The sequence below is a fragment of the Ursus americanus genome, chromosome 34 (genome assembly GCF_024610735.1).
Source record: "Ursus americanus isolate L20-20 chromosome 34, mUrsAme1.1.p, whole genome shotgun sequence".
NCBI classification, from domain to species: domain Eukaryota; kingdom Metazoa; phylum Chordata; class Mammalia; order Carnivora; family Ursidae; genus Ursus; species Ursus americanus.
The window spans coordinates 21,472,965-21,500,361 of record NC_142160.1 but is presented as its reverse complement, the minus strand read 5'-3'; the positions used below and the strand labels follow the sequence as shown (position 1 = coordinate 21,500,361).

The window sequence follows — 27,397 nt, the reverse complement described above, 5'->3', positions numbered from 1 at the left end:
TTCTAGACTAGAGTTCCAGGCCCATCACAGAGCTGTAGTACAGACACCAAAGGTTCTTGAGTGTGGGGGAGGGGACAACACAGGACAGAGAAACTCACATGCAACCCTTCCCCCACTATCCAGCCCAGCAGATGTGTCCATCCTTCCATGACCTGTTAGATGCCTCCAACCTACCTTCCTACTCCACCCAGTCACCATATCATGTATTTACCTTAGTGAAATTTCCTTGTTCCACCTGTTACCCTGATATTACCTGAGACCCTTTTTACCAAGTGGTGATCTCACTTTGGACCTCACCTCATCGCTGAAGGTTTGCTATACCCAGGGATTTACATCCCCAAGCTCTACTCTGCTTTCAGCTGCAGCTCTCCCTTATGCCTTTTTACCTGTATGAAACCAGAAATAGACTCAGCAGCAGCCCCATCCCCCATATCTCCACAAAAGAATCCAAGTTCACCAAAGAGCATGAGAAAGCAGAATAGCCTGTACCAAAGAACCGAAAGCATGACAAAGAGGGAGACAAGGGCATGACACGCCCAGGACTTGTGGCAAACAACTTAAAAAATTTTAGTAACTCTTTTATTTCCCCAAATCCCTCTTAGGCTAGCATGCCCTATAGTTTCTCTTCCACACATATAGTATCTCACCCTGCTGCTCCCTTGTTCTTCTGTCAAATCCCCTTTCTCCCCCCCAACATTTTTAAAGATTTCTTTATTTTACAGAGCAACTGTGCTGGATCACAGCTCACAGGACCAAACTCATCTTGATTTAGGAAGTGGGCTCCTCTAGCATAATGTCTAATGAGCACAATTATATTTAGCAGTACCGTTTGGGGTGTTCTTAATGACACCTATGCTTACTTCCATGAAAAGTATTTTTCCCACATACCTTCTAACTTTTCACCAAGATACCCACTGTCATCTCTATCCATTTTAAACAATAATGTCATTTTTGTTGAGGGTTTATATGTATTTATTTCATCTCCTCATGCTAACTAGTCATTTAATAGTTGGAACCCTTACGGCTTCATTATTTCGATTATAAACTATTGAAATTAAGCCCTGTACCATTCCCTTACTCGACTCGCCTGCATTCCCTCTCTGATGAATCAGTCTTGGCCCTAGACACCCAGTCCTTCCCCTCTATATGAGGAGGGTTTACCAGTAATTACAGCTCCTTTCTTTACCTCTCTTCTCGTGCATCCACAGCTTCACCATTGTCTCTGCCCACCCTACCTCACATACCCTCCCTTGACTGCAGGTTTGTCTGTTAAGAAAAATCCCTCCACATATCTTTGCATCTCTGGAATTGTTTTTAAATAGGAAGTGTGGTCTTGACTGTCTCTAAGTCCCCTGTTCTCACAACTATAAAAACATCCTTTAAAGCCTGAGCAAGATAAGCTCCACCCCAAAAAATTTCCAGGTGAGAAGGGGTTTTAAATATGACACATCAAATTTATTTTTCATAAATGGCCTTGTTCTAAAAAAGGCTGAGAAACTGATCCAGATTAATGGAAACTAAAGATACACAACAACTAGATTTAGTATGTGATCCTAAACCTCCTTTAAACACACACACACACACACACACACACACACACAAAGGACATTACTTGATAAATTGACAAAAATGGATTATGAGTGGGAGATTAGTTAAAAGTTTTATGTCAATATGAAATTTAATGAAGGAGATGACTGTTCTGTAATATTCTTAAAAAATACACAATGAAATATTCAGGGAGAAAGTACATGATGCATGAAATGTATTCTCATATATTCAAGAATGTATGCATAATTTTCATATGCATATATATGTGTTCCTATGTAGAGAGAAGGGGAAGGAGGATGAAAATAAGTCAAAATCTTAATAGGTAAATCTGGATAAAGGGTATATGCTTTTACCATGTATGCAACTTTTCCACAAATTTATTTTCAAATACATATTTGAAAAATGAATTTAACCCAACCTTTGAGATTTCTGGGTTTGATTCCAGTAGCTGCTGCCTCCACCATACCCAGACCCCATATGTGTGCAACGCCAACTTTAAAACACTTGTCTCAGGTTCTTTCCCACGCAAGAAACCTGGGATCCTCTCTGCACATTTGAAGCATGCTAACATTTCAACAAGATTTTACAAAATACTGGCAGTGAGCACCCCCACTCAAAAAAAAATTTAGAAATTATATGCAATATAAAACAAACAAAAAAGAACAAAAATTCAACTTATTAACACAGAACCCCTAACTTCTTTTTTCTCTAGTGCCACCAGGTTGCTTGTCTCCTGCATATTGCAGTGTGAATTGATTTGCCAGCACTTTGTTTGCTCTGCTAGTCAGTTTCCCCTCCTCCCCCCAGCTCTAAGATGAATCTACTTTCTGTCTCTAGATTTCCCTGTTCTGTACACTTCATATGAATAGATCATGTGTGGTCATTAGTGGACTGGCTTCTTTCATTTAACATAAAGTTTTCAAGGTTCATCCATGTTGTGATGGATTGGTCTTTATTCCAAAAATATATGTCATATGGATAGGTCATATTTTATTTACCTATTTCTCAGTTGATGGATGTTTGCATTGTTTCCATCTTTTGACCTTATGAATAAGATAGCTATGAACATTTGTTTACGAGTTTTTGTGTAGGCCTAAGTTTGCATTTCTCGTGAGTATATACCTTGAAGTGGAACTGCTGGGTCATATGATAACTACGTTTAACATTTTGAGCAACTGCCAGACTGTTTTCCAAAATAGCTGCACCATTTTTCATTCCCACCAACATTGTGTGGGGTTCCACGTTCCCACCAACACTTGTATTCTCTTTTTGATTTTAGCCATCCTTGTGGGTGTGAAGTGCTAGCAAATACTGGTTTTGATTTGCATTTCCCTGATGGCTAATGATGTTGAGCATTTTTTCATCTAATCTTTTACTTTTAATGGCATTTTGGGAAAGAGGGGAGTGTTTGATCTACTGTGTTTAACTTGAAAACACAATAGTTCATTTGAAAAGTGACAGGACAAATTTTTCTTCTAAATATTTGAAAACACATAGAGCAGTGTCAAGTCTTTATCAACATAAACAGTGTTCTCCTTCTATACTTTTTGCTTGTTACAGTTACTATGTGATTAAGGGACAGTGAAATTGTGCCCTGAATTTGCTCTGTAAGACTACTTCTTGTGTGGAGTTGAGGAATTCACTCAAATGGCTCCTCAGGGTTGACTGGAAGGCAGAGCAGAACTGATTGCCAAAGCCTCTAAAGGTCAGTGCTTTTTCATTACCAATGCTGCATAACCTGTTGTGAATAAGTATGTTCCACAAGTGATAAATATCAAAGAAATGTGAGAGCTTTGACATGGGCACATAGCATATGCCTCAGAGATGGATGGCAAGATGTTTAAATGGGCTTTTGCACTTTAATCATAGTGTAAAAGATGGGATGTATCACACGTGCCAAATGATAATAGTGCAAGTTGGGGGAGAGATATGAGGGAAGTTATATTGTTCTACCTGCTATTGTACATGTTAAACATTTCTGTAGTAACAAGCATTAAAAAAACAAACAAAAAAAGGTGTTGGGTGCCTCAGAAGGACAGGAAAAGGGGCAGAAAGAGACCTGGAAAGGGTAGATCAGTCCATTTAGTCTAGAATTTAACTATCTCTCAATAAAGACATTTTAGAAAGTATATTTCCTTTGAGATTGGGAAGGAAACCTCTGTCCATAAAACAGGAAGAAGAAAAAGAGGAATGGGAAAATGTTTGGAAGGTTTTTGTTTTGTTCTGCTTTGCTTTATGAAAAGCTCCCATGTCATGGCTTTCTTGCTCTTCTGTGAACTGTGACCCAGCACATCTCCTGGGAAGTGAAGATGGCCTAAGTTTGAGGAAAGTGAAGGAAGTTTCAAATAGATCTGAGGGGCGCCTGGGTGGTTCAGTCCGTTAAGTGTCTGCCTTCAGCTCAGGTCATGATCCTGGTGTCCGGGGATTGAGACCCACGTCTGGCTCCCAGCTTGGCAGGGACCCTGCTTCTCCCTCTCCCTCTTCCCCTTCCACTCCCCCTGCTTGTGCTTGTGCTCTCTCAAATATTTTTTAAAATAAAATATAAAATAAAATAGATCTGAATAACACTGAGCAGAGAATGTACTAAGGAAATAGTGACCTAACTCCATTTATTTTGTTCACGTTAGTAAGTCTGGGATAAGTATTTGTGGAATGAATGAATGATTTCCAGGTTGTGCTGGGGCCGAATTTCTTGTGGCGTCAGTAGATTCAATTGTAAGTAGACTCAGTTGTGATAAGTGAGATTTAATCCAACAGTAATCAGTTACTTACAGAAAGGGATTTCTAGAAAAGGCAGAGAGACAAGATTTTGCCAGACTGGAAGAACTGAAGGGGATTGGATGGGGCCCACTTTTACTGTAGCCTTTTATTTTTCTAATTGAAGAATCATTGATGCAATATGACAGTTTCGGGTATACAACTCTATACTATACTATGCTGTGCTAACCACAACTACAGCTACCACCTGTCACCAGATAACACTATTACAGTACCATGGACTCTATTTCCGATGCCGTACTGGAGCTCTTTAAATGTTGGTTACCTGATAAACCATCAGTTCTACCTTGGGGAATGAGGAAAAAAGACAAGGCCTTGGTGGATAGGCAAGAAGGGGAAAATGAATGACTTGGAGTTGAAAAATGAGGCAAAAGGACAGAATGTCAGACTATAGTATTCCTGATGGCAGTAGTATTCCTGGTAATAAGCTCTACAGGGTGGTGATAACTGCACTGGATTGGCCATAAAGGACCCTAAAATGAGATTATGTAGGAACTGGCAGGCTGGGTTATTGACTGGTTTATCCACATAGATGTTAAAGCCTCCAGTCAGTACCTCCTCACCTCTTCAGGTTCCCTGCCCTGGGCCCATCCCACCTATTATCCCTCTCAAGGCCTCCACAGCATTCTTTCTGTGACCCTAACGTTCAGGTACTGAAGGGTCAATGATAACCCTGGACAAGAAGATACAAGTGTGGTGGTGAAAGAGGTCGTGGACATCTGCTTTTTTGTTTTAGCACTGAACAGTCATGAGTCTGTCCAGAAGACTACCTCAGGTGCTCTCTAGGACACTCATCCCATTTTTGAGTTCTAGTCTCAAGTGGAGTTGCCTTCCCTCCAGAACCTTATTGTAAGTGTGGGTATGTGTGCAGTCTTGGTCAAAAAAAAAAAAAAAAAGAAAAAGAAAAAAAGAAAAGCATTCCACGGAGTTCCATGGTAAGTCCGCAAATATGTGTACCCTGGTATACAGTCTAGAACTGACCTCTGGTTCATAAGTTGCATGTCTTCTGGGGAAGATCTACCATGGCTCCACTAAGGCCATGGATATCAAAGACGGCACCTCCATCCTATCCATACTAAAGGCAATATCTTATACATTGCCATCAAGCATGGATGGAAGGCAGGCACCAAGATCACCTTCCCCCAAAGGGGATGCCATGCGGACAGCCTCCCCTTTTTGGTATAAGGCATCAGTAGGCTGTGCCATGATCCAATCTGCCTCAAACTAGTGGTACCTGGATCAGACTGAGGAAGGAGGGGAGCTGGACAGGGTCATGATAAGGGGATGATTAGACATAGACAAACCTTTGTTCCACCAGGAAGGTCACTTTTACCTATTCATTTCTTCAAAGGTTCTTACCCTGGAAGGTGGTAGCTACCTGGTCAACAAACCTACCTAAAGCTAAATGGTGCTTTTGTTCTGCAAAAAACATCATCAGTCAGGCAGCCTGAAGAAACGCCCAGGAAAGGGAAGCACTTCCGGTGGGAAACCTCAATGTCAAGTTTAATGTGACTCACATGACAGATTCTTAAGCAACATCTATGCTGTTCTTCACCCCTACCCCAGCCAGCCCAAGATCAACTGGGATGACAGCCCCCAAACACTCCCATTCAGAGTTCACCCACCTGTGGGATCCTCTGATCACTGACTTTTTTTTTTTTTTAAAGATTTTATTTTTATTTATTTGACAGAGATAGAGACAGCCAGCGAGAGAGGGAACACAAGCAGGGGGAGTGGGAGAGGAAGAAGCAGGCTCATAGCGGAGGAGCCCGATGTGGGGCTCGAGCCCACAATGCCGGGATCACGCCCTGAGCCGAAGGCAGACGCTTAACCGCTGTGCCACCCAGGCACCCCTGATCACTGACTTCTAAATAATGATTAAGCTACCTTATTAAGCTACCGTATTAAGCTACTGTAAACACAATAACAGTAAAGAAAAAACAGTGGCTTAATCATTATTTTCTGAAAACTATACCTGATCTTCCTCCTCAGATATAGAAGACTTGCTCTAAAGGGTACAAAACATTCCATGAGGAGTAAGCTGTGAGCTACTATACATTTTCAGTAAGGGGCAGGAGAGAGATTTCATCTCTGAAGTGGCCCGCCAAAGCCCCCAAAAGCCCATGATATCTATTTCTCAAGAGCTCAGGAGATTGGTCACCTTTTAGAAGCCAAAGGAAGCAATCAGTAACAGCTGAACTGAGTTGCCCTAAACCCATGCCCCCAGTACAGTACACAGAACAGACATTACTATTAGAGAAACATTTATTGGAGAGAATCAATATTCTTCACAAGGGATTATTTTGGAGTGGGAAATATCCCCTCCTGGAAATTCTGGAGAAGGGTTTTCTGTCTAAATAGTTGAGACAGCTCTCTGAACGCAGTGCCTTCAGCAGTGGTAAGAGTGACCCGAGGCCCCTGGCCAGCCTGATGCCTGCAGGTGGTGTTTGGGTGGGGCGCAGGCTCCCTGTGGGCCATGGATAGGGGGTACTTCTGATGCAGTAGCTGGTCCTTAAATGCCACAGCTTTCTGGGGCATATACTGGTCTCTGATCTGTCTGATGCTTCCAGTATGGCCTTGGCCAGCACAGACAACTTCTTGGTGGCAGGACTTGGTATTTGTCCCCCTATATGAGGGAGCCCTGTAGTTGAGGGGATACCCCTGGACAGGCTGTGCCTGGGCCCACACTTGTGCTTTCTGCTGAGTTTTCCCAAACTTGACTGGGGAGGGAATGGGCTGTCGAGGGCAGGTGCTATCTATTGCATGCCGACACCTCATTTTCTCCTCTAGGAACTTTCCAACGTCTGGCGTAATTTTCTGAGCTTTGGTCGTCCCAGTAAAGGCAGTTCGACCTTTAAGTAGGCCTCTGCTTTCCACAGATGATAGGGGGCTTCCCTTTTCCTGGAAGTTTTCTTGCTTTTTGCATTTTATCCCAGGATTAAGCCATTGCAAAAAATGCTTCATTTTTTTTCTGAAAAGGCTTTCAGAAGGAGGCTGACCCATCTGTGATAGGGTCTGGGAAGGCTTGCTTTCCAGCTTTTCCTTCAATACCACATCCCGAGCTGGGAACCTCTTCTTCAGTGCCACATCCTCAGTAGGGTGGAAACTGTTTCTTCTAAGTTGGGATGTCCCCAATCCTGCATCCCCTCCACCAAGCTCTTTTGCCTTGGAGGCCCGAGGGCTCATGGTCATTACAGCTGGTGGGAGATTGTTCTGGCACTTCCTTAAGACATGCCTAGGGACCCAGGGCTCCTGCTGTTGTTCCCTGTTAATTCCTGTGTCCTCTGAATGGACATGGAGCACTTGGGAAGCTCCCATGTCCCCAGTGGAGACACCCTGGGCATGAGTCAGTGAGGCCTTATAAGTCAAAGTATCTGCAGCAGGGGGCAAGCCAGTGCATTGGGCTTGTGCCTGGCTATGCTTTCTGTTCTCCAGTTTCAGCTTTAACTCATGCAACAGTTGTTCTTTAAGGGTTGATGATTTAGGATCTTGGGGAATTGATATGTTTGGTGGGGGGGGGTTAATGGGGACAGTAGTTTTGACTTTATTCTCATTCACCTTTACAATTTGGGAGCTTCCTGGCTTGCTGGTTGTCAAGATATTAAACTGTGACTGGTGAGCATCAAGTTCCTTGGCCCTGAATATCTCCCTGGACACTGTGGGCACAACAGCAGGTTCTAGATTCTTCATCTTTTTGCCTTGTTGCATTCCTCCTCTACCGCTGGAATTTGCACTCTTATCCTTTGGCTCCTGTCTGGCCCCAGCTTGCCTTGCAGGCAGCTTTGGGGGCCATCTGTTGCCTACGGTGTCATGTTTGACAGGTGTACAAGTCTGTCTGCCATCCTTAATTTTCTGAACATCCTCTGCAAACTCTTGGTTAATATCAGAGGGTGATTGCCTCGGAATTCTCTGTTCTTCCCTGCCCACAGTTGAGGTGGCAGGGAGAGGACGATCCAGGATGGGGGCTGAATTCGCTGTTGCTTCCTTGTCTCCATGGAGATATTTAGAGCTTCCTCTAAGGGAGTTGAAGCTCCCAGGTTTAGAATTTACCTCAGAAATCAGGTTGGTTGAGGAGGAAAAGCTAGAACAGGATGTGGCCTCTATCGATTTAAAGAGCTCTATGGATTCAAGGACCCTGGGGGGAAGTCCCCATGTCATCCTCTTACGAAACCTTTCAATATGGGCTTCCAGCATCTGTTGTGCACTAGATTCAACAAAGGGAAGCTCCTGGAAGGTATTCAGGGAGTAGTCCTCAACCACTGATGGTGACAAACTTTTCTGTTTTACTTCAGTGTGGGATTTCTCAGAAAGAAGCAATGCCTGCTTCATCCTATGCCATGAATTATGCACAGTCCCAGGGAGCCGACCCTCACTGATTTCTTCTAACTTTTTGCTCAGATGTTTTTTCAGAGCATTTTCAAGTTGTCTCTGACCTGCAGTCTCCACAGACACTGTTAAGTTTTTGTCATTGTTGTCCTTCTCCAGGCCATTGTTGTCCTTGTCCAGGTCATTGTTGTCCTTCTCCGGGTCATTTTTGTCCTTCTGGTCATCGTCCTTCTCCAGGTCATCATCCTCTAGCTGAAGGATGTCTGAGGCCCCCTCATAGATGCTTTCAGATGTGCTCAATTTACTCTGACTCTTAGAGATCCATGTGCGTCCACGATAGTGCTGTGACTCAGGTATCTCTGAAAAAATACTTGGATGCGTCATCAGTGATAGAGACTCATAGATCCTGCGGGGCATGCCCCACCGGTGTTGGATGAGCCTCTTTCGAAGGTGACGCTCTAGTTTTGTCCGAAGCTCATCACTGAGAGGAAACTGACCAGGAGGGATACAGATTGCAACATGGGCCTGGGAGGCCCTACGGTTAAGAGAAGGGTTAGGAGCTGAAGGACAAAAGTCCTCCTGGGATCTTTGGACAACAGTGGGTAAACCCCACATACTTTCCTGTTCCTTCTGCAACACATTCCATTCCAGATGTTCCATTTCAGTTGACATGAGAGACTCTGATTCATTCTGAGGTCTGTGATAACACACTCCACAGATCTTAATCTGGGGTAGAGGACAAGATGGCAGGATTGGGAGTGGGGATTGAAGGTGGGCCTGGGGCTGGACCTGAGGGATAGGTGGGGGCTGGGATTGGGGCTGGGTTTGAGTCAGGAGTTGAGGCTGGTTCTCAGGCAAGGATAGAGGAAGAGGATGGGGAACTACTGGGGATTCCTGCTCTGTGGAGGCATTTGAGATTCTGTTGAAAATAAAGATGGAGGAACAATCATCTGAAACATGGGCGGCAGAGAACAAGGACTCACTATGAAGAGTTGGGAGACCCCAGAAGAGCTGGATAGGGGTTTGCTGTAAATGGCCCTCCTCCAAAGTTGTAGGATATGGGGGCTGCTGATGCATATGCAGCTCCTTTGATTGGTCTTTGCTGCTCCTGAAAGGAAGGGAGGCTGCCAAGTCATGTTTATCAGCAGTTGTTTGTTTTGGAAAAGAACCCTTTTTCATTTCCTGCCACATCAGGACGTCACTCCTCTTTTGGACTTGTTTCTCTAGAAGTGCCAGGCCATCAGGGCTGAGAAGTGAGAGGTTACCAGTCTCTACAAAGTTGGCTGCAGGGTCTCCCCTGGAAGAAGCCTCTGAAGAATGGAGGGCCAGAAACTCTTGATGGAAATCACATGGAGCCAAGGTTGAAGGGAAGAAGCCTTTGGCATGAGTTTGCCACCCAGGGAAGTCTAAAATTGACAATCTGGAGTGGTCGGTGCCTGTGATTTTTGGGACAGAAGTAGACAACCCACTAGGGCTATCTGGAGATGAGCTCTCTGAAACAGGCTTTGTTGAGATGGAAATTGATTTAGATTTAGTCACAGTTAAACTGCAGTCTGGTGGTGGTGAAGCAGACACGGTTGGTGGTGCATGATGACAAGCAACGGTCTCAGTGTGATTCACTGGCTGGGACAAGTCCGGTAAGGGGTTGATATCTTGGGAAAGGGTAGGGTCCAGAGAGAAGATGGTATTTAGAGACAAAGTGGCCTCTGTTTGGACAACAGGATCCGCTGTCTGAGCATCTAATGGTGGGAGAGGAGGAAAGGCAAGGGGCTGGGGTGGGAAATGGTCCACAGGGGATTTGGAATCCAAGCAAGTAAGAGGCTCTGGTGGCAAAGAATCACCCGGTGGTGAGGGTGGAAAAAAGTTAGCCACGGGGATCACTGGGTTAGGTGAGAAGTTGGAGGCAGGTGGTGGGGAAAGCTCAGGCAGAGAAGTTGATATTAGGTCTCCTGGAGGGACTGCTGAGGAGTCAGGGGAGAGAGTGAACGATGAGGAAGTCACAGGAGCTGTTGTAGCCAAGGGAGGAGCATCTCGCAGGGCCTCCGGGAACAGCAGCCGATTGATCTCAGCAGTTGTACTGTTACATACCTCACAGGAGGAGTCTGGACATAACAGTTGACGAAAGTGGATGGTATCATGATGCCGGCCTAGGGGGCTGCAGGAGACAGGAGGTACAAAGCTATAGCCAGGAGTGGAACAAGGGGAGGAAGACATGCTGGCCTGGCAAGGGAGGGGCCGCCTGAAGCCTGCTGCCCCTTCACAATGCCCCACCATTATGACTTCACAAGGTACTCAGTAGCCTTCACCCCAGTTCCTGTTCCTATGGCTACCCCCTCCCATGACTATGGCAGGCTGCATTGAATCCCTACAAATGCATAAAATGTGCTCTAAGAGGGATCAGGATAGAAGGAGAAAGACTGGTCACCACCTTAAAACAGAGATCAGCTTCCGGGTTTCCTCCACTTCTCTCTGGTAGCATCTGTAGTCTAGGAAACCAGGAGAATGTGTTATATGTAGTGAAAATAGAAACAGGTGTTAATGCAAGAGTCCCCTTATGGAACATACATGAGATATTAGACTCCGAAAGCCCCAATAATCAACAGATGAGGTCAAATGGTCAACGATGTGAACCTGATTAGTATTCTTGCTTCATGTATAAAGTACTTTCATGTAAATTATCTCATGTGATTCTCAGACCACCTCTGTGAAGCACAGAGGTCAGTGGTTACCTCAGGGAAGAATCCCTGATATTATGATGTCACAAGTCTTTCACAAAGTCAGGAGACAGAAGTTCTGACTCTTGACATCTCACATGGCCATCTATTGGGCAACACCCATTGCCCAGGCCCAACACTGCTTCATGCTCAGGGATGGGCAAAGCAGGGAATCTGAGAAGGGTTTTACGCTCTGCCTTTCCATGAGCCTCTCCTCTGAGGCCTCTGTTTTCTAAGAGGGGGACTGTATCTAGTAGCTGGCATCCTCAGAGATCAAGGCCCTGGGCCCTCATGGAAAGGACAAGAAGGGTCACCCTTGGAGAGCTCAGGTGAAATAGGCAGAACCTTACCTTTCAGAGTCCCACCTTTCCTCCTCCTCTTGGCTCTGCCCTGACGCTGGAACAAAAACAAATGATGGGTTGAGATTAATCTCACTCTTCTCTCAGAAATGGAAACATTCTTTATCCAAGAATAGGAGAACTTTAATTAATAGAACTTTGTGTTCCTTGCTTTTATCAATTTTTAAGGTTATAAAATGTCAATATTTATTTTGAAAAACTCAAAGGAGGATTTTTTTCTGTGAAGTCCACACGATATTCTCAGTCAGAAGTCCTTTGTTCAATGAGGACATAGAAATTGAACCCTGATGGTCACATCTGTGCTCCGTCAGGTAGGAACCTGTATCTTACGACATACCTCAGACCCCAGTGTCTTCTCAGAGACTCAACACAGTTCTCCTGATCAGCCCCACACAAAAGAAGGCTTGAGTGATGCCCTGACATGATCAAGTCCTGGAAAACTTCATTCTCTTACAGATTCCCTACTCGCTAAATAACCCAATCCAGGACTACAAAATACCTGTGTTTGGGATTTTACTGAAGACCCACCACCATACCCAGATAAGACTGAGTTTCAAGTAGAAACCTTAGTCCGTCCTTAATCCTTATCCCTGCCAGACCATTTCTTCTAGAGGAGCAAATGTCTCTTAAGATTTCCATTTTAGGTGTTTCTCTGACCCTACCAAACTCATTTTAAAATTTGGGATTAGGGGTGCCTGGGTTGCTCAGTTGGTTAAGCGTCTGCCTTCAGCTCAGGTCATGATTCCAGGGTTTTGGGATCCAACCCCACATTAGATTCCCTACTTAGCTCTCCCTCTGCCCCTCTCCCCTACTTGTGCTCTCTTGCTTTCTCTTAAGTAAAATATTTTAAATAAATTAATAAAATTTGGGATTAGAAATGGAAACCATAGTACTCTGTGTTGAGGGCTCCCCCAGGATTCCTTACCTTTTGGGTGGGTTTGGTTTTCCAAGTTGGAAATGGAATTCCCATCAGGTAGCACAGGAAGAGGAGGAGCAATCCCAACCCACACAGGAAGGTGAAGTTGGGGTCAATCTTCAAGCATGTCGAGTCAAAGCTCAGACATGGTTCAGTAAGAGTATTCAGAAATGAGAGAACATTCAAGTCTTTGAACTCCATTGTCTGAATCGCAAAGCTGCTCGTAGGCAACTGAGCTCTTAGCGCTGAGATGCTGAATATATACCCTCCCCAGGCTTACATCACAGAGTACTGAAGAGTCACAAAGGATTTCTGAGTGGCAGGGGTAACAATTGAAGAGGGTGTGTCCACAGCCCCTCTCCCATCCACTAGCCCAGAAGACCCCCTCCACCACTCCCGGGTCCTTCAGGTCTCTCTGTCCTGCTCTGCCATCCTATTTCCCTACACCTTTCTGTCATATCATATATGCTTACCTTAATGAAATGTTCTGCTTGTTCCACCTATAACCCGTATATTACCTGGGTCCCCCTTTACTGTCTGGAGACCTTGACTTGGGTCTTACCAATTCCCCTGTCTTGAAAGTCTGCAAAAGTACCTGGAATTTTTGCTTATACCCTGACATTTACACTCAGGATCACATATGTCCTCAAATCCATCTTTCCTATAGAATGTATTTGCTTGGGGCACCTGGGTGGCTCAGTTGGTTAACTGCCTTCAGCTCAGGTCATGATCCCAGGGTCCTGGTATTGAGCCCCACATTGGGCTCCTCAGGGAGCCTGCTTCTCCCTTCCCCTCTGCCTGCAGCTCCCCTGCTTGTGCTCTCTATCAAATAAAGTCTTACCAAAAAAAAAAAAAAAAAAAAAAAGTTTTTGCCTTTAGATGAGCCCAGATATAGACCTTAAAGTTCTTTCACACTTTGGTTTTGTTCATGTTGCATAGCACATTTTAGTTTTTGTTTTATTCAGCTGTTAGTATCTTCAGAGAGGCTGACTCAATTAAAATCAATAATGCATTATTCAATATTCCCAAAACTAAAATCAGTATAAAATAAATGTAAATAATTAAACCTTCAAACGGTCTTGGGGGTAAGTCTGTAGGACTTACTTTCCTGAAGTTAGTGAAGCTAAACTGCATAAAAGGTTTGGGGACATGCCACACACACACACACTCTTTGAAAAAACAATCCAGTATTTTTCAAATTGAAGAATTAAAGTGTTTTCTCCTTTTATTTCAATCTTTCATAAGATCTTGACCCTAGTTTTTACTCTACCTAAAATATAGATCGTCTGTGTTCTGTACATTAATTCCCTAATAGGTATACAAATCCTTTCTCAGTGAGTTGTGGCGCTGTAACAGAAATACCATAGACTGGGTGGTTTAAACAACACATATTTTTCATAGTTCTGGAGGATGGGAAGTCCAAGATCAAAGCACAGGAAAATATGTGTCTGTTGAGAACTACTTCCTGGTTCACAAGCAGGTACATCTCCCTACAACCTTATGTGGCAGAAAGAGTGGGTGAGAAGTTTCTGGGGTCTCTTTTCTAAGGGTACTAATCTCATTTCTGAGGGCCCCACCGTCATGAGCTAATCACCTCCCAAAGCCTCCATCTCCTAATACCATCACATTGGGATTAGGGTTTCAACATATGAATTTGGGGAGGAACAGAAACATACAGTTCATAAACTCCACAAAGGCAAAGATAGGTATCAGTATGCTAAGCTATTGATCCCCTCAGTCCTCTGGTGGCAAGGTGAGACCCAGGAGTGTCACAGCCTTATTGCAGAATGCAGTCTTTGGTTTTTTTTTGCAATGAAATGATAGTTTATTAAGAAACTCATTGTAGGGGCGCCTGGGTGGCACAGCGGTTAAGCGTCTGCCTTCGGCTCAGGGCGTGATCCTGGCGATCTGGGATCGAGCCCCACATCAGGCTCTTCCCCTATGAGCCTGCTTCTTCCTCTCCCACTCCCCCTGCTTGTGTTCCCTCTCTCGCTGGCTGTCTCTATCTCTGTCGAATAAATAAATAAAATCTTAAAAAAAAAAAAAACTCATTGTAGTATAAATATTTTATTACACTAAATTATATGTGTGATGTACATATACAGACATTTATAAATCATAAATCTACTTATTTTTCACCTTGTGAACACATATGTATAATTGTTACTCAGCTTATGGTACTTATATCATAATTATAATTGTTATAATTGTTACTCAGACAGCTTTGTAATAGAGGTTCAAGTCCTAAATTGTGATGCCACCAGCTTTGTTTTTTTTCAACATTCCTCTGGCTATTAGGGGCCTTTTCTAGTTCCATACAAATTTCAGGATTATTTGTTCTAGCTCTGTGAAAAATGTTAATGGTGTTTTGATAGATATTTCATTGAATGTATAGATTGCATAGACATTTTAACATTTATTTCATAGAATGTCTAGGTTGCATAGACATTTTAACAATATTTGTTCTTCCAATCCATGAGCACGGAATGTTTTTCCATTTCTTTGTGTCTTCTTCAATTTCTTTCATGAGTATTCTATAGTTTTCTGAATACAGATCCTTTGCCTATTTGGTTAGATTTATTCCTAGGTATCTTATGTTTTTTGGTGCAATTGTAAATGGGATTACATTAATTACATCCTTAATTTCTCTTTCTTCTGCCTCGTTGGTGTATAGAAATACAATGATTTCTCTATACTGATTTTATATCCTGACACTTTCCTGGTTTCCTGTATGAGTTCTAGCAGTTTTGGGGTGGAGTCTTTTGGGTTTTTCATGTAAAGTATCATGTCATCTTCAAAGAGTGAGATTTTGACTTCTTCTTTGCAGATTCAGATGCCTTTATTTCTTTTTGTTGTCTGATTGCTGAGGCTAGGAGTTCTAATACTATGGAACAGCAGTAGTGATAGTGGAAATCCCTGCCATGTTCCTGACCTTAGGGGAAAAGCTCTTAGTTTTTCCCCATTGAGAATGATAGCCTGGCTTTTATGATATTGAGGTATGTACCCTCTATCCCTACACTGTGAAGAGTTTTAATCAACAAAAGATGTTGTACCTTGTCAAATGCTTTTTCTGCATCTATTGAGAGGATCATATGGTTCTTGTCCTTTCTTTTATTAAAAATATAGTGTATCACATTGATGTGTGGATGTTGAACCACCCTTGCAGCCCAGGAATAAATCCCACTTGGTCGTGGTGAATAATCCTTTTAATGTACTGTTGGATCCTGTTGGCTAGTATTTCGGTGAGGATTTTTGCATCCATTTTCATCAGGGATTTTGTCTGTAATTCTCCTTTTTGGTGGAGTTTTTATGTGGTTTTGGGATCAAGGTAATGCTGGCCTCATAGAAAGAGTTTAGAAGTTTTCCTTCCATTTCTGTATTTTGAATCAGCTTCAGAAGAGTAGGTATTAATTCGTCTTAAGTGTTTGGTAGAGTTCCCTTCAGAAGCCATCCAGCCCTGCGCTGTTTGTTGGGAGATTTTTTATTATTACTTCAATTTCCTTGCTGGTTATGGGTCTGTTTAGGTTTTCTATTTCTTCCTGGTTCAGTTTTAGTAGTTTATACATCTCTAGGAATGCATCCATTTCTTCCAGATTGTCTAATTTTTAGGCGTATAGTTGCTCATAATATGTTCTTGTAATTAGTTGTATTTCTTTGGTGTTGGTTGTGATCCCTCCTCTTTCATTCATGATTTTATTTATTTAGGTTCCTTCTCCTCTCTTTTTGATAAGCCTGGCCAGGAGTTTATCAATCTTATTAATTCTTTCAAAGAACCAGCTCCTAGTTTCATTGATCTGTTCTATTGTTCTTTTGGTTTCTATTTCATTGATTTCTGCTCTGACCTTTATTATTTCTCTTCTCCTGCTGGGTTTAGGCCTTATTTGCTGTTCTCCCATTCCTTTAGGTGTAAGGTTAGGTTGTATATTTGAAGCCTTTCTTGTTTCTTGAGAAAGGCTTGTATTGCTATATGCTTCCCTCTTAGGACCACCTTTGCTGCATCCCAAAGGTTTTGAACAGTTGTGTTTTCACTTTCATTTGTTTCCATGAATTTGTTTAGCTCTTCTTTAATTTCATGGTTGACCCATTCATTCTTTAATAGGATGCTCTTTAGCCTCCATGTGTTTGAGTTCTTTCCAAATTTCCTCTTGTGATTGAGTTCCAGTTTCAAAGGATTGTGGTCTAAAAATATGCAGGGAATGACCCCAAACTTTTGGTACCGGTTGATACCTGATTTTGTGACCTAGGATGTGATCTATTTTGGAGCATGTTCCATGTGCACTCAAGAAAATGTGTATTCTGTAGCTTTGGGAGGGAATGTTCTGAATATTTCTGTGACATCCATCTGATCCAGAGTGTCATTTAAAGCCCTTATTTCCTTGTTGATCTTTTGCTAGATGATCTGTCCATTTCAGTGAGGGGGGGTGTTAAAGTCTCCTACTACTGGTGTATTATTGTCAGTGTGTTTCTTTGATTTTGTTATTAATTGGCTCATATAATTGGCTCCTCCCATTTTGGGGTATATTTACAAATGCTGTATCTTCTTGTTGGACAGACCCTTTAAGTATGATATAGTGTCCTTCTTCATCTCTTATTATAGTCTTTGGTTTAAAATCTAATTTGTCTGATATAAAGATTGACACCCCAGCTTTCTTTTGATATCCATTAGCATGCTAAATGGTTTCCACCCCCTCACTTTAAATCTGGAGGTGTCTTTGGGTCTATAACAAGGCTCTTGCAGATAGCATATTGATGGGTCTTGCCTTTTTTACCCAATCTGACTGTGTCTTTTGATTGGGGCATTTAGCCCATTTACATTCAGGGTAACTATTGAGAGAGATGAATTTAGTGCCATTGTATTGCCTGTAAGGTGACTGTTACTGTATATGGTCTCTGTTCCTTTCTGGTCTATGTTACTTTTGGGCTCTCTCTTTGCTTAGAGGACCGACCCCTTTCAATATTTTTTGTAGGGTTGGCTTGGTGATTGCAAATTCTTTTGGTTTCTATTTGTCCTGGAAGCTTTTTATCTGTCCTTCTGTTTTCAATGACAGTCTAGGTGGATAAAGTATTCTTGGGTGCATATTTTTCTCCTTTAGTACCCTGAATATATCATGCCAGTCCTTTCTGGCCGGCCAGGTGTCTGTGGATAAGTGTGCTGCCAATCTAATGTTTCTACTGTTGTAGGTTATAGACCTCTTGTCCTGAGCTGATTTCAGGATTTTCTCTGTCTCTGAGAAATAGTAGTAAATAGTAAAACTATTAGATGTCGGGGTGTTGACCTATTTTTATTGATTTGGAGGGGGCGGGTTCTCTGTGCCTCTTGGACTTGGATGCCTGTTTCCTTCCCCAGGTTAGGGACGTTCTCTGCTATAATTTGCTCCAATATACCTTCTGCCCCTCTCTCTCTTTCCTCTTCTTCTGGGATCCCAATTATTTTTATATTGTTTAATATTGTTTCACTTTATGTTATCACTTATCTCCCGAATTCTCCCTTCATGATCCAGTACTTGTTTATCTCTTTTTCTTAGCTTCTTTATTCTCTATTATTTTGTCTTCTATATCACTAATTCTCTCTTCTGCCTCATTTATCCTAGCAATTAGAACCTCCATTTTTTATTGCATCTCATTAATATTCTTTTTTATTTCAACTTGGTTAGATTTTAGTTTTTATTTCTCCAGAAAGGGATTTTCTAGTGTCTCCTATGCTTTTTTCAAGCCCACCTAGTATCTTTATCATCCTTATTCTGAACTCTGTCCTGACATCTTAACATCTTACTTATGTCCATATTGATCAGGTGCCTGGCAATAAGTACTGCCTCTTGTTCTCTTTTTTGAGGCGAGTTTTTCCATCTTGTCATTCTGTCCAGCAAAGAACAGATGAATGAGAGAACAAAATACTAAAATGGCAACAACAACCACAGGGAAATACATACTAAACAAATCAGAAGAGACCCAACACCTGGGTAAAACAAAAAAGAAAAAAGAAAAGACAAAAAGAGAAAAAAGAAAAAAAAAGAAGAATGTGATCAGTTGGGTGAATAGACAAGAGCCATACACTAGATTTTGGGTATATTTTGGTCTGTTAGGAGAAACTGCATCCCAAAATTTTAAAGAAAGAAAACTTATACAAAAAATAAGGTTAAATACAATGAAGGGATAGAATATGAGTATAAAAATGAAAATTAAAAATGATTTTAAAAAAGGAATTGATGAGAAGTTGGTTGAAAAAGGAAATAATTCAATTAAAAAAGAAAAAAGAAATAAAGAAAAAAAAATTTTAAATAAAGTTGAAAGACTAAAGAATCTTGGGGGAAAAAGCCATGAATTCTATGTGCTGTGCTCCCCTAGAGCTGGGGTTTTGCAGTTCTTATTCATTGGTAAACTTGGTCTTGGCTGGATGTTCTTGCTGATCTTCCAGCAGAGGGGCCTGTTGCAGTGATTCTCAAGTGTCTTTTCCCCGGTGGGATTGCACCTCCTTTGCCAGGGGCCAAGCTAAGTCATCTGCTCAGGTTTGCTCTCTGCAGTTTTTGTTCCCTGAAGGCTTTTGGTACAGCTTTAGAGAGTGAGAATGAAAATGGTGGCCTCCCAATCTCTGGCCCCAGAGGAACTGAGAGCTCGGGGCCCCACTCCTCAGTGCGCCCTCAGAGAAAAGCAGTCACTCACTCCTGTCTCCCTGGTCCACTCTTGTGCTCACAGGCCTGTGACCGAGCGTTTCTATCTCTGGCACATGGTCCTGTCTGGAGTCTCCAAATCCAACAGATTCCTGTGGTGCGCTCCCACACCGCTCCTCCCGGGAGAGGAAGGGGAGTCTCCCTGGTTCTGCTGATTGGGCCCCGGCTCCAAGACCACGGTTTATGGCCACCCTGAGCTGAGAGCCCACTCCTCGGCTCACTCTGTGCTGCCGGCTTCCCTGCTCCAATACCTGGGAGCTCTGCCGCACTCAGGCACCCCTGGTCTTTCTGTAACCCTGAGGGTCCTGAGACCACACTGTCCCAGCGAGGGTTCCACCCCCCACTTAGTCACTAGAGCAATGTCCCTCAGCGGAGCAGGCTTCTAAAAGGTCTGATTTTGTGCTCCTCGGCTCTAGCACTTGCTGGTAGCTGACTGACGGAGACTCCCAACCCCATGGTCTATCTTCCCACCTCAGATTCACCTCTCCGCACATCCTACCTTGCAGAAAGTGGTCGCTTTTCTGTTCATAGAGTTGCTGCTATTCTTTTCCTCATTCTCCAGTTGAGTTGGTAGGTGTTTAGAATGGTTTGATAGCTCTCTAGCTGAATTCCTGGGGCCAGACGAGATTTAAGTCTCCTACTCCTCTGCCATCTTGGACTCCTCTCTGCAGAATGTAGTCTTGGAGAGGCTCACCTGATTGCCCTTGTGGGCTTGTATATCTTTATCTAAGAGTGCCTTGCCATGGAAAAGTGTTTAGAAGCTCCACCCTATATAATCATCCCCACATATGTTTGAAAATCAACTACCTATGACACTTTTCCAGGCTCCTTTTGTCGGGTTTAAATAATCCCAATATTTCCTTCCACTCTTGCTACGTCTTCTTTTCTAAGCTCTTTATCCTCATGACAGCTGTCCTCTGAACTGCCTCCTCTAACTTCTCATGTCTTTCTTAAATTGTGATGCCCTTTATTTGACACCCCTGGCCTAACACTGTTAACCTGATCGTCTGGGAAAAGGTAGGACAGCCTTCACCCTGGCCCAGCAGAGTCTCCTTTCAATTATGCAGGAACAGGTAACCTGCCTGGAAGATCAAATCTGCCAAGACGCACCACTTCCTCCTCATCCTGACATGCAGTCCCAGCCACATTTTCATTTAATAAATATTTACTTTTGGCAACCAAGAGATACAAACACCTTTAAGTCCTGGTCTCTGTCCTTAAGGACCTCATGGTGCTGTTCTACCAAAAAGCCCTCTACCGGCTGAGAGTTACACAGGTACATGGGACAGGTGTCCTGCTGCATTTGTGAATTGCCAGGTGATCTCTGGAACAGATGAACAAAGTGACAGGTACTGTGGGTCGCAAATGCTCAAACACATCATGCTCCTTAGAAAGGCAGCTCTGCATGTCTAACCTCTCCAATTTTCTGATACAAATTGATGATTCTTTGAGAATAAGATAGTCAAAGAATGGCTTTTCTCTTTTAAAAGGGCATATGTGGGCTAGATATCCTTAGGTACATTTATGTGCCTTGAGTTAAAACTTTTTTCAGAACCTGGTAGAAGTTCCTTCAAAATTTAAAGGAACAAGACATTAAAGGTACATCTCTCTCTCTCTCTCTCTCTCTCTCCATATATATATATATATATATATATATGATCTCACCAAAAATAACCCCAACTGATATTCAGTAGGGGAGGTTCACAGCACTTATCCTCTCTACACTAACATCAAGTGTAAATGATTTGCTAATTTTTAAAGAATTTTACTGGGAGCAACCTCACAATCAGCCCATGATGTAAGCAGGACAGGTATTATTGTGTCCCTATTATGAAAGAACAAAACCGAGGATCAGAGAGGGCAAGTGACTTCTGTAGATCAGTAAGTTGCAAGTAGTGGAGCATTGACAACGAAATCCCCGGTGCTCTCAATCCCCCTAAGGGATTTCTTAAAAAGTCACCCTAGTCCTACAATTAAAGCAGCTGTGTGGCTAAGAATATCCATTTTGTCCATTAAATGCTGGCATGTTTGTGAAGAAAAGTAAAGTTCTTTTGTTTTTATATTACCCCTTTAGGTACCTTTTCCTTTTCACTCTTGGCACCAGTGTCTTTATAGGTTTTCTCCACTGCCCTCTGAAAACCTGCTTTCAAGAACCATTTTACGTATGACTCTCAGTAAAGCATAAGTGAATAACAGAAGTTTAAAATGCCATCCTTCTCAGGAATACATCTCCCACAGTTTACGTACCTCTAACCCCTAAGCTTTGTAACAAAGCTTTCACAGGAGCATCTCAGGCAGCCATCCGGAGGTGGCTTTTGGTAGAGTGAGATCCTCTCACAACCCCATGACATCTTCCCAGCTGACCTGTGTCACCACATAAGTCTGGTCCTGGATTTTATACTGCACTTGGTTGCATTGTCTCCAAGGAGGAGGATTTTCCAAAAGTTCTAGTAGAGTAATATGCTTCTATTTGAAGAGACTCCATATAGATAAGTTTCGATAAGCCATTGGTTTAAGATTCTCATATGTTCTCCATTTTCTAGGGACAGTCCTCAATGCTCGCTCATTCCCATCCTCATCAGTGTCCCTGGGACGAACCACATGGGGACAGCTGTTTTCAGGATAGCAAAAGGCCTAAAGAACAGATTCTGGGACAAGATCCTTTTAAACTGTATTGACAACAGTAGCTAGCTGTAAGACGTCTCTCATTCACACACCAAACTTATTGAACTCTACTATGTAGTAGTTCTAGTAGAAACATCAACAAAACAAGGTATTGCCTCAGCCCTTGAGCGGGTCATAGTTTAGTGAGACCTGCAACCACTATAATAAAGTGATATGAACTGTAAAGGAAGCAGGAATAAGAACACAATGAAAACACAGATAAAGGAGTACTTAATTCTTCTGCCAGGAAGGAGAAGAGAGAAGGGTCAGGGAAAATTTTATAGCTGGTGCCAACTGAGATGAGCCTTGTGAGGTATTCAGGACGTCTTCCTCTTCTTCTCCCTCTTCCCTTTCCTCCTCTTCCTCCTCTTCTTTCTGTAGACTTTATTTTTTTTTTAGAACAGTTTCAGGTTCACAGCAAAACTGAGCAGAAAGTGCAGAGTTCCCGTATGTCCCTTTGCCTCCCTACCACACACACACAACCTCCCCCACTCTCAATAATCCAGGGGGCATTTATTACAATCAATGGACCTACAATGACACATCATTCTCACTCAAAGTCATAGTTTACATTAGAGTTCACTCTCAGCGTTGTACATTCTATGGGTTTGAACAAATGTATGAAGACATGTATCTTCCATTGTAGTATCATACAGAGTAGTTTCACTGCCCTAAAAATCCCCTATGCTCTGCCTGTTTATCCCATCTTGCCCCCTAACCCCGGACAACCACTGATCTTTTTACTGTCTTCAGAGTTTTTTCCAGAATGTCATCTAGTTGGAATCCTACAGTGTGTAGCCTTTTCAGATTTGCTGTTTTCACTTCATGATATACATTTAAGGCTCCTCCATGTCTTTTCATGACTTAATGGCTCATTCCTTTTTAGCACTGGGTAATATCCGTTGTCTGGATGTACCACAGTTGATTTATCCATTCACCTATTGAAGGACACCTTGGCTGCTTCCCAGTTTTGGCAACTATGAATAACACTCCTATACACTTTCTTTTTTTTTTTTTTTTTTTCTAAAGGCCACTTTATTGAGACAATTCACATACCATATAATTCACCCATTAAAAGTGTGCAATTCAGTGGCTTTTAGTGTATTCACAATGTTGTGCATTCATCAACTTTAGAACATCACAATCAACTTTATAACATTTTCATTATTCTAAAAAGAAACTCTTCCCCATAGGCTTCATTCACCCTTCAGTCTTCTCATTCCTCCTGCCCCCACCCTAGGTTACCACTAATCTACTTTGTCTATTGGTTTGTCAATTCTGGATGTTTCATATGAATGGAATCATACAATATATGGCCTTTTGTATCTGCCTTCCTTCATTATCATAATGTTTCAGGGTTCGCCCATGTTGTATCGTGTATCAATACTTCTTTCTTTTTACAGCAAACATATTCCCTTGTATAGATATACTATGTTGTATTTACACATTGATCAGTTGAATATTTGGGTTGTTTCTACTTTTTGGCTATTATGAATAAATCTGCTATTTCTGTACATGTTTTGGCGTGGACATATGTTTTCATTTCTTGCTCATTCATTTTTATAGTAACTTAAAGTCATACATTGTCTAAGCATGTTGCTTCCTGAGATTTGTTTAGTAAAACCATATTAGATTCCCTATGACATGAGATCTCTAGGGTCTAAATGCAAGTTTTATCAAATGTCTGAGTGCATCAATTTGCCCTCCTGCCAGCACTTGCAAAATTAGCCCTTGAATCAGCAGGAATGATGGTGATGCATAATGTTTAAGAGTAATGAACACTTTATGTTCTCAAGGTTCTATTCTTAGAAAGCCAGAAAAGGGTGTGGGAAGAGTAAAGGCAATTCAGCCAGAGGGAACATGAGCACACCTAGAACATACATAAAAATACATGTTTGGTCACGCTAAAGCATGGTACGTGCCTGAGGATGAGAGTAGCAAAAATTGGGCTGAAAAAGTAGAAGGGGAATCAACGGTGAAAGGCTTTGAATGACAGTTTAAGAAATTTGACCTTTGTACTGAGGGCAGTGGGAAGCTTCATAACCAGCAGAATGGCATACTCTTTTGGAAAGAGGGCTGGCAAAAGAGAAGCTGATTGAGAGTTCATGAAGAAATATGCAAGTTAATCACTGTAATCACATAAGACTCCCTCACAGATGATAGAAAACCAGATGAATTCTGGCTTGCACACTTTTAATTTATTGGCTTTTATTTCTCTGCAATATAGGAGTAGATCCGGGTTCTGACTCACTATCCCCTGGTTCTGCTTTCTCAGTGTTGACTCATTCTCAAGCAGCATCTCTTGTGGTCCCAAGATGGCATCCAGCCAAGAAAAAACAGAATTGTCCCAGTGTTCTCAACTAAAGCCCTAACATTCAGGTGAATGGCACCAGCTCAGGTCATAAGAACACTCCTGAAATGATTACCGGGAACTGGAGAGTACTATTGGCCTGGTCTAAGTCAGTGCTACTCAAAGTGTGGTCCATGGACCAGTACCTGTTTCCACATGCTTGTTACCACCTGCAACATGTATAGACACTGAGGATAGTTAAGAAGGGGCACAGGCACCCCAGTGTTCATAGCAGCAATGTCCATAATAGCCAAACTGTGGAAGAAGCCAAAATGCCCTTTAACAGACTAATGGATAAAGAGGATGTAGTTCATATACACAATGGAATATTACTCAGCCATCAGAAAGGATGAATACCCTCCATTTGCATTAACATGGATGGAACTGGAGGGGATTATACTAAGTGAAATAAGTCAAGCAGAGAAAGACAATTATCATATGGTTTCACTCATTTGTGGAACATAGGAATAGAATGGAGGGCGTTAGGGGAAGGAAGGGAAAACTGAAGGGGGGGAATCAGAGGAGGAGATGAACTATGAGAGAAACAATCTGTGGGTTTCAGAGGGGAGGGGGTGGGGGGATGGGTATTAAGGAGGGCACATGTTGCAAGGAGCACTGGGTATTATATGCAAATAATGAATCATGGAACACTACATCAAAAGTAAGAAGTACTGTATGGTGATTAACATAAAGAAAAAAAAGAAATTGAGGGTGGTTAGAATCTTCTATTACAATATGACAGAGTAATTGAGTCTAATAATTAAAACCAAGGCTTGTATTTTGTCTGTCTTTGTTTTGTGTGTCATTTTTTTCAGTGATTCATTTGCACTGTATTTTATGCAAGTATCAGCCCATGGTGGATGGGGGAGTGGGAGAGGAAGCAAACAGGCCCTTCACCACAGAAAGTCTGAGAAACTGTGGGCTAATGTGCATGCTCCACTATGGAGTCTGGGAGTGAGTCAGCATTCTGGAAGCACAAAGGGGGACTTTGGGAAGATCTTTCCCTCATGCCATGAGAAGGGGCAAAAATAAATGTCCACTATAATCGTGAGGCCTAATTTGGAGAGGGAAGGATACTCCCAGACTTAACATCAGCTCTTTCATTTTCTCACGCTTTCTTTCACATTGACCTGCCCTTATTCAGAGTCCCCTGTAAGACTTGACTCTGCATAAGCTTTGGATATGGCCATTTTTATAGGATAAACATTCCATGCACATTCACCTACCCTTCCCATTGGAACTTTGATGACTAGAATCAAAGCATTTGAATGGCTCTTCTAACCAATTAAGAGAAAAACAACTTTGAGCAAGACTAACATAAGGTAATTACTAAACTGAGACGAATTCCTTTGCCATGCCCTTGGCACTGAGGTATGGAAACTCCAGAGCCCTATAAGAGGTCTGAAGGAAAAAAAAATGTTCAAGACAAATTTCAGGGATCTCAGTTTCTCATTAAAAATACATTTTAGAAAATTGTTTCAGGTTAACTTGCTAGGGTAGTTGTATAGCAAGGAAAAGTGTGCAGCAATTTGGCAAACTGCAGCTTTCATTTCTCTTTTAAAATAAAATGGAAACAATAAAAGCACAATTAAAAATAAAATTAAAAAAACATAATCTGAAAGAGAATTTTGATTCTTTTTCTAATTAAAGCTCTGCAATTAAAGTTTTGCTGGAGAGCAACCTGTGTTCTTCATTTCCCTGCCCACAAAGGGCTAATACAGGCCCAGGATTTGAGAGGTCTGCTTCACTCAGAGCCGGAAATTACCTTGGAGAACCTTGTAGGCTGGCTTTCTCATTTTACCAATTGGAAACTGAGGCCACAGCAGGTTTACTTCTTCTCTCTTTAGTCCTCTCTTTCATGCGTGTGTGTGCATGTGTGTACGTGTATGTATATGTGTATTTTCTCTCAGAAGGCTTGGAAACTTGGAGTCTGCACAATTTTAACATAATTCAGACACTCAATATGGGACTTCTTTCCTTCCAGGGTCCTAATTACCCCTCCAGTATAAAGGCAGGGGTTCAATTGGCACCAAATTTTACCCAGTGCTGCCTCAAAATGTGCAATTTTTGCCTAAGTGACCTTCACGAACAATAGAGATGGCAATGTGGGTTTTCTGTGAAAATCTAATGGAAATCTAGTGCATGCCTTCATACCTTCTGCAATAAAATAAACTGGGTGTAATGTTCCTTCATGACCCAAGCTTAGTCTAGTAAACAGTTGTGGTACTCCAGAGGAGAAGGGGTGTAAGTCCAGGATATAGACATGAATGCACACTGGCCCCAAAACCTACCACCATTAAAAAAAAAAAAAAAATCCACCACTTCGAATTTAATGGATTACTTCTTTTCCATATAAACGTAGTGGTTGTTTATCAAATACATACACAGTGCAAAACTGACCTATGACAGAGTGACCTTTAGCAGGGCACAGGACTACCCTTAAGACCTTAAGAGTTAAGGTCTTTTAGGTCAGCCCTTGGGATGGGGCGGGGGTGAGGGAGGGAACCCTAAGAAGGAAATGGAACAGAACTCATGTTTGGTGAGTACTTAATATATACCCCAAACTTTCACTCATTTCATTTCTTAACTATCCTGTGAGGGAAGAAATATTTTTCTCATTTTACAGATAACAGAACTGAGGCCCCGAAAGACTAAATAACTTGCCCCAGGCCACAGAGCAAAAAGCTAAAAAGTGAGGCTATGACCCGAGCTTGCTGTGGTCCCAGGCCTTGCATCTTCACTCTACACCATGCTGTCCCAGACAGCAGAGTCCGTGGGCCTTGGTCCTTGATGCTTCTCCTCTGTTATCATACCAACAGTTATGTTTTGTAATAGAAGAAACCAGCCCAAAACTTCCTGGCTTAATACAATGGACGTTTTATTTGCTCACAGTTCTGCAATCTGGGCTGGGCTTAGCCAGGTGACTCTTCTGTTGACCTGGCCAATGGTCACTCGTACGGATTCTTTCAGCTGGTCAGTCAGCAGGGGCCTGGGCTTGGCGGGGCACAGAATGGCTGGGCTTTTCTCCCATGGCCTCTCCATAAAACGCCAACAGAGTACAGAGTTCTAAAGAA

The 27,397-nt window shown here is 42.4% G+C and overlaps 1 protein-coding gene across 1 annotated transcript; it reads right to left on the bottom strand.

The window, feature by feature from the left end:
• Positions 1 to 6,586: 6,586 nt before the first annotated feature.
• LOC123781511 (spermatogenesis-associated protein 31D3-like) lies at positions 6,587 to 13,231 on the bottom strand. The gene is made up of 4 exons (XM_087858764.1): positions 12,651 to 13,231; positions 11,717 to 11,762; positions 11,081 to 11,138; positions 6,587 to 10,807 (listed from the first exon to the last, which is right to left on the bottom strand). The coding sequence occupies exons 1-4, from the start codon at positions 12,840 to 12,842 to the stop codon at positions 6,625 to 6,627; spliced, it is 4,479 nt and encodes a 1,492-aa protein (XP_087714890.1). The 5' UTR covers positions 12,843 to 13,231; the 3' UTR covers positions 6,587 to 6,624.
• Positions 13,232 to 27,397: the final 14,166 nt, after the last annotated feature.

Excerpts from the sequence above, each read along its gene's own strand:
- LOC123781511 (XM_087858764.1), bottom strand. The coding sequence starts at position 12,842 with ATGGAGTTCAAAGACTTGAATGTTCTCTCATTTCTGAATACTCTTACT. Across the intron at positions 11,763-12,650 it reads AAACCAAACCCACCCAAAAG|CGTCAGGGCAGAGCCAAGAG; the intron begins GTAAGGAATCCT and ends TTTTTGTTCCAG. Across the intron at positions 10,808-11,080 it reads AAGCTGATCTCTGTTTTAAG|CCCCCTAGGCCGGCATCATG; the intron begins GTGGTGACCAGT and ends TGTCTCCTGCAG.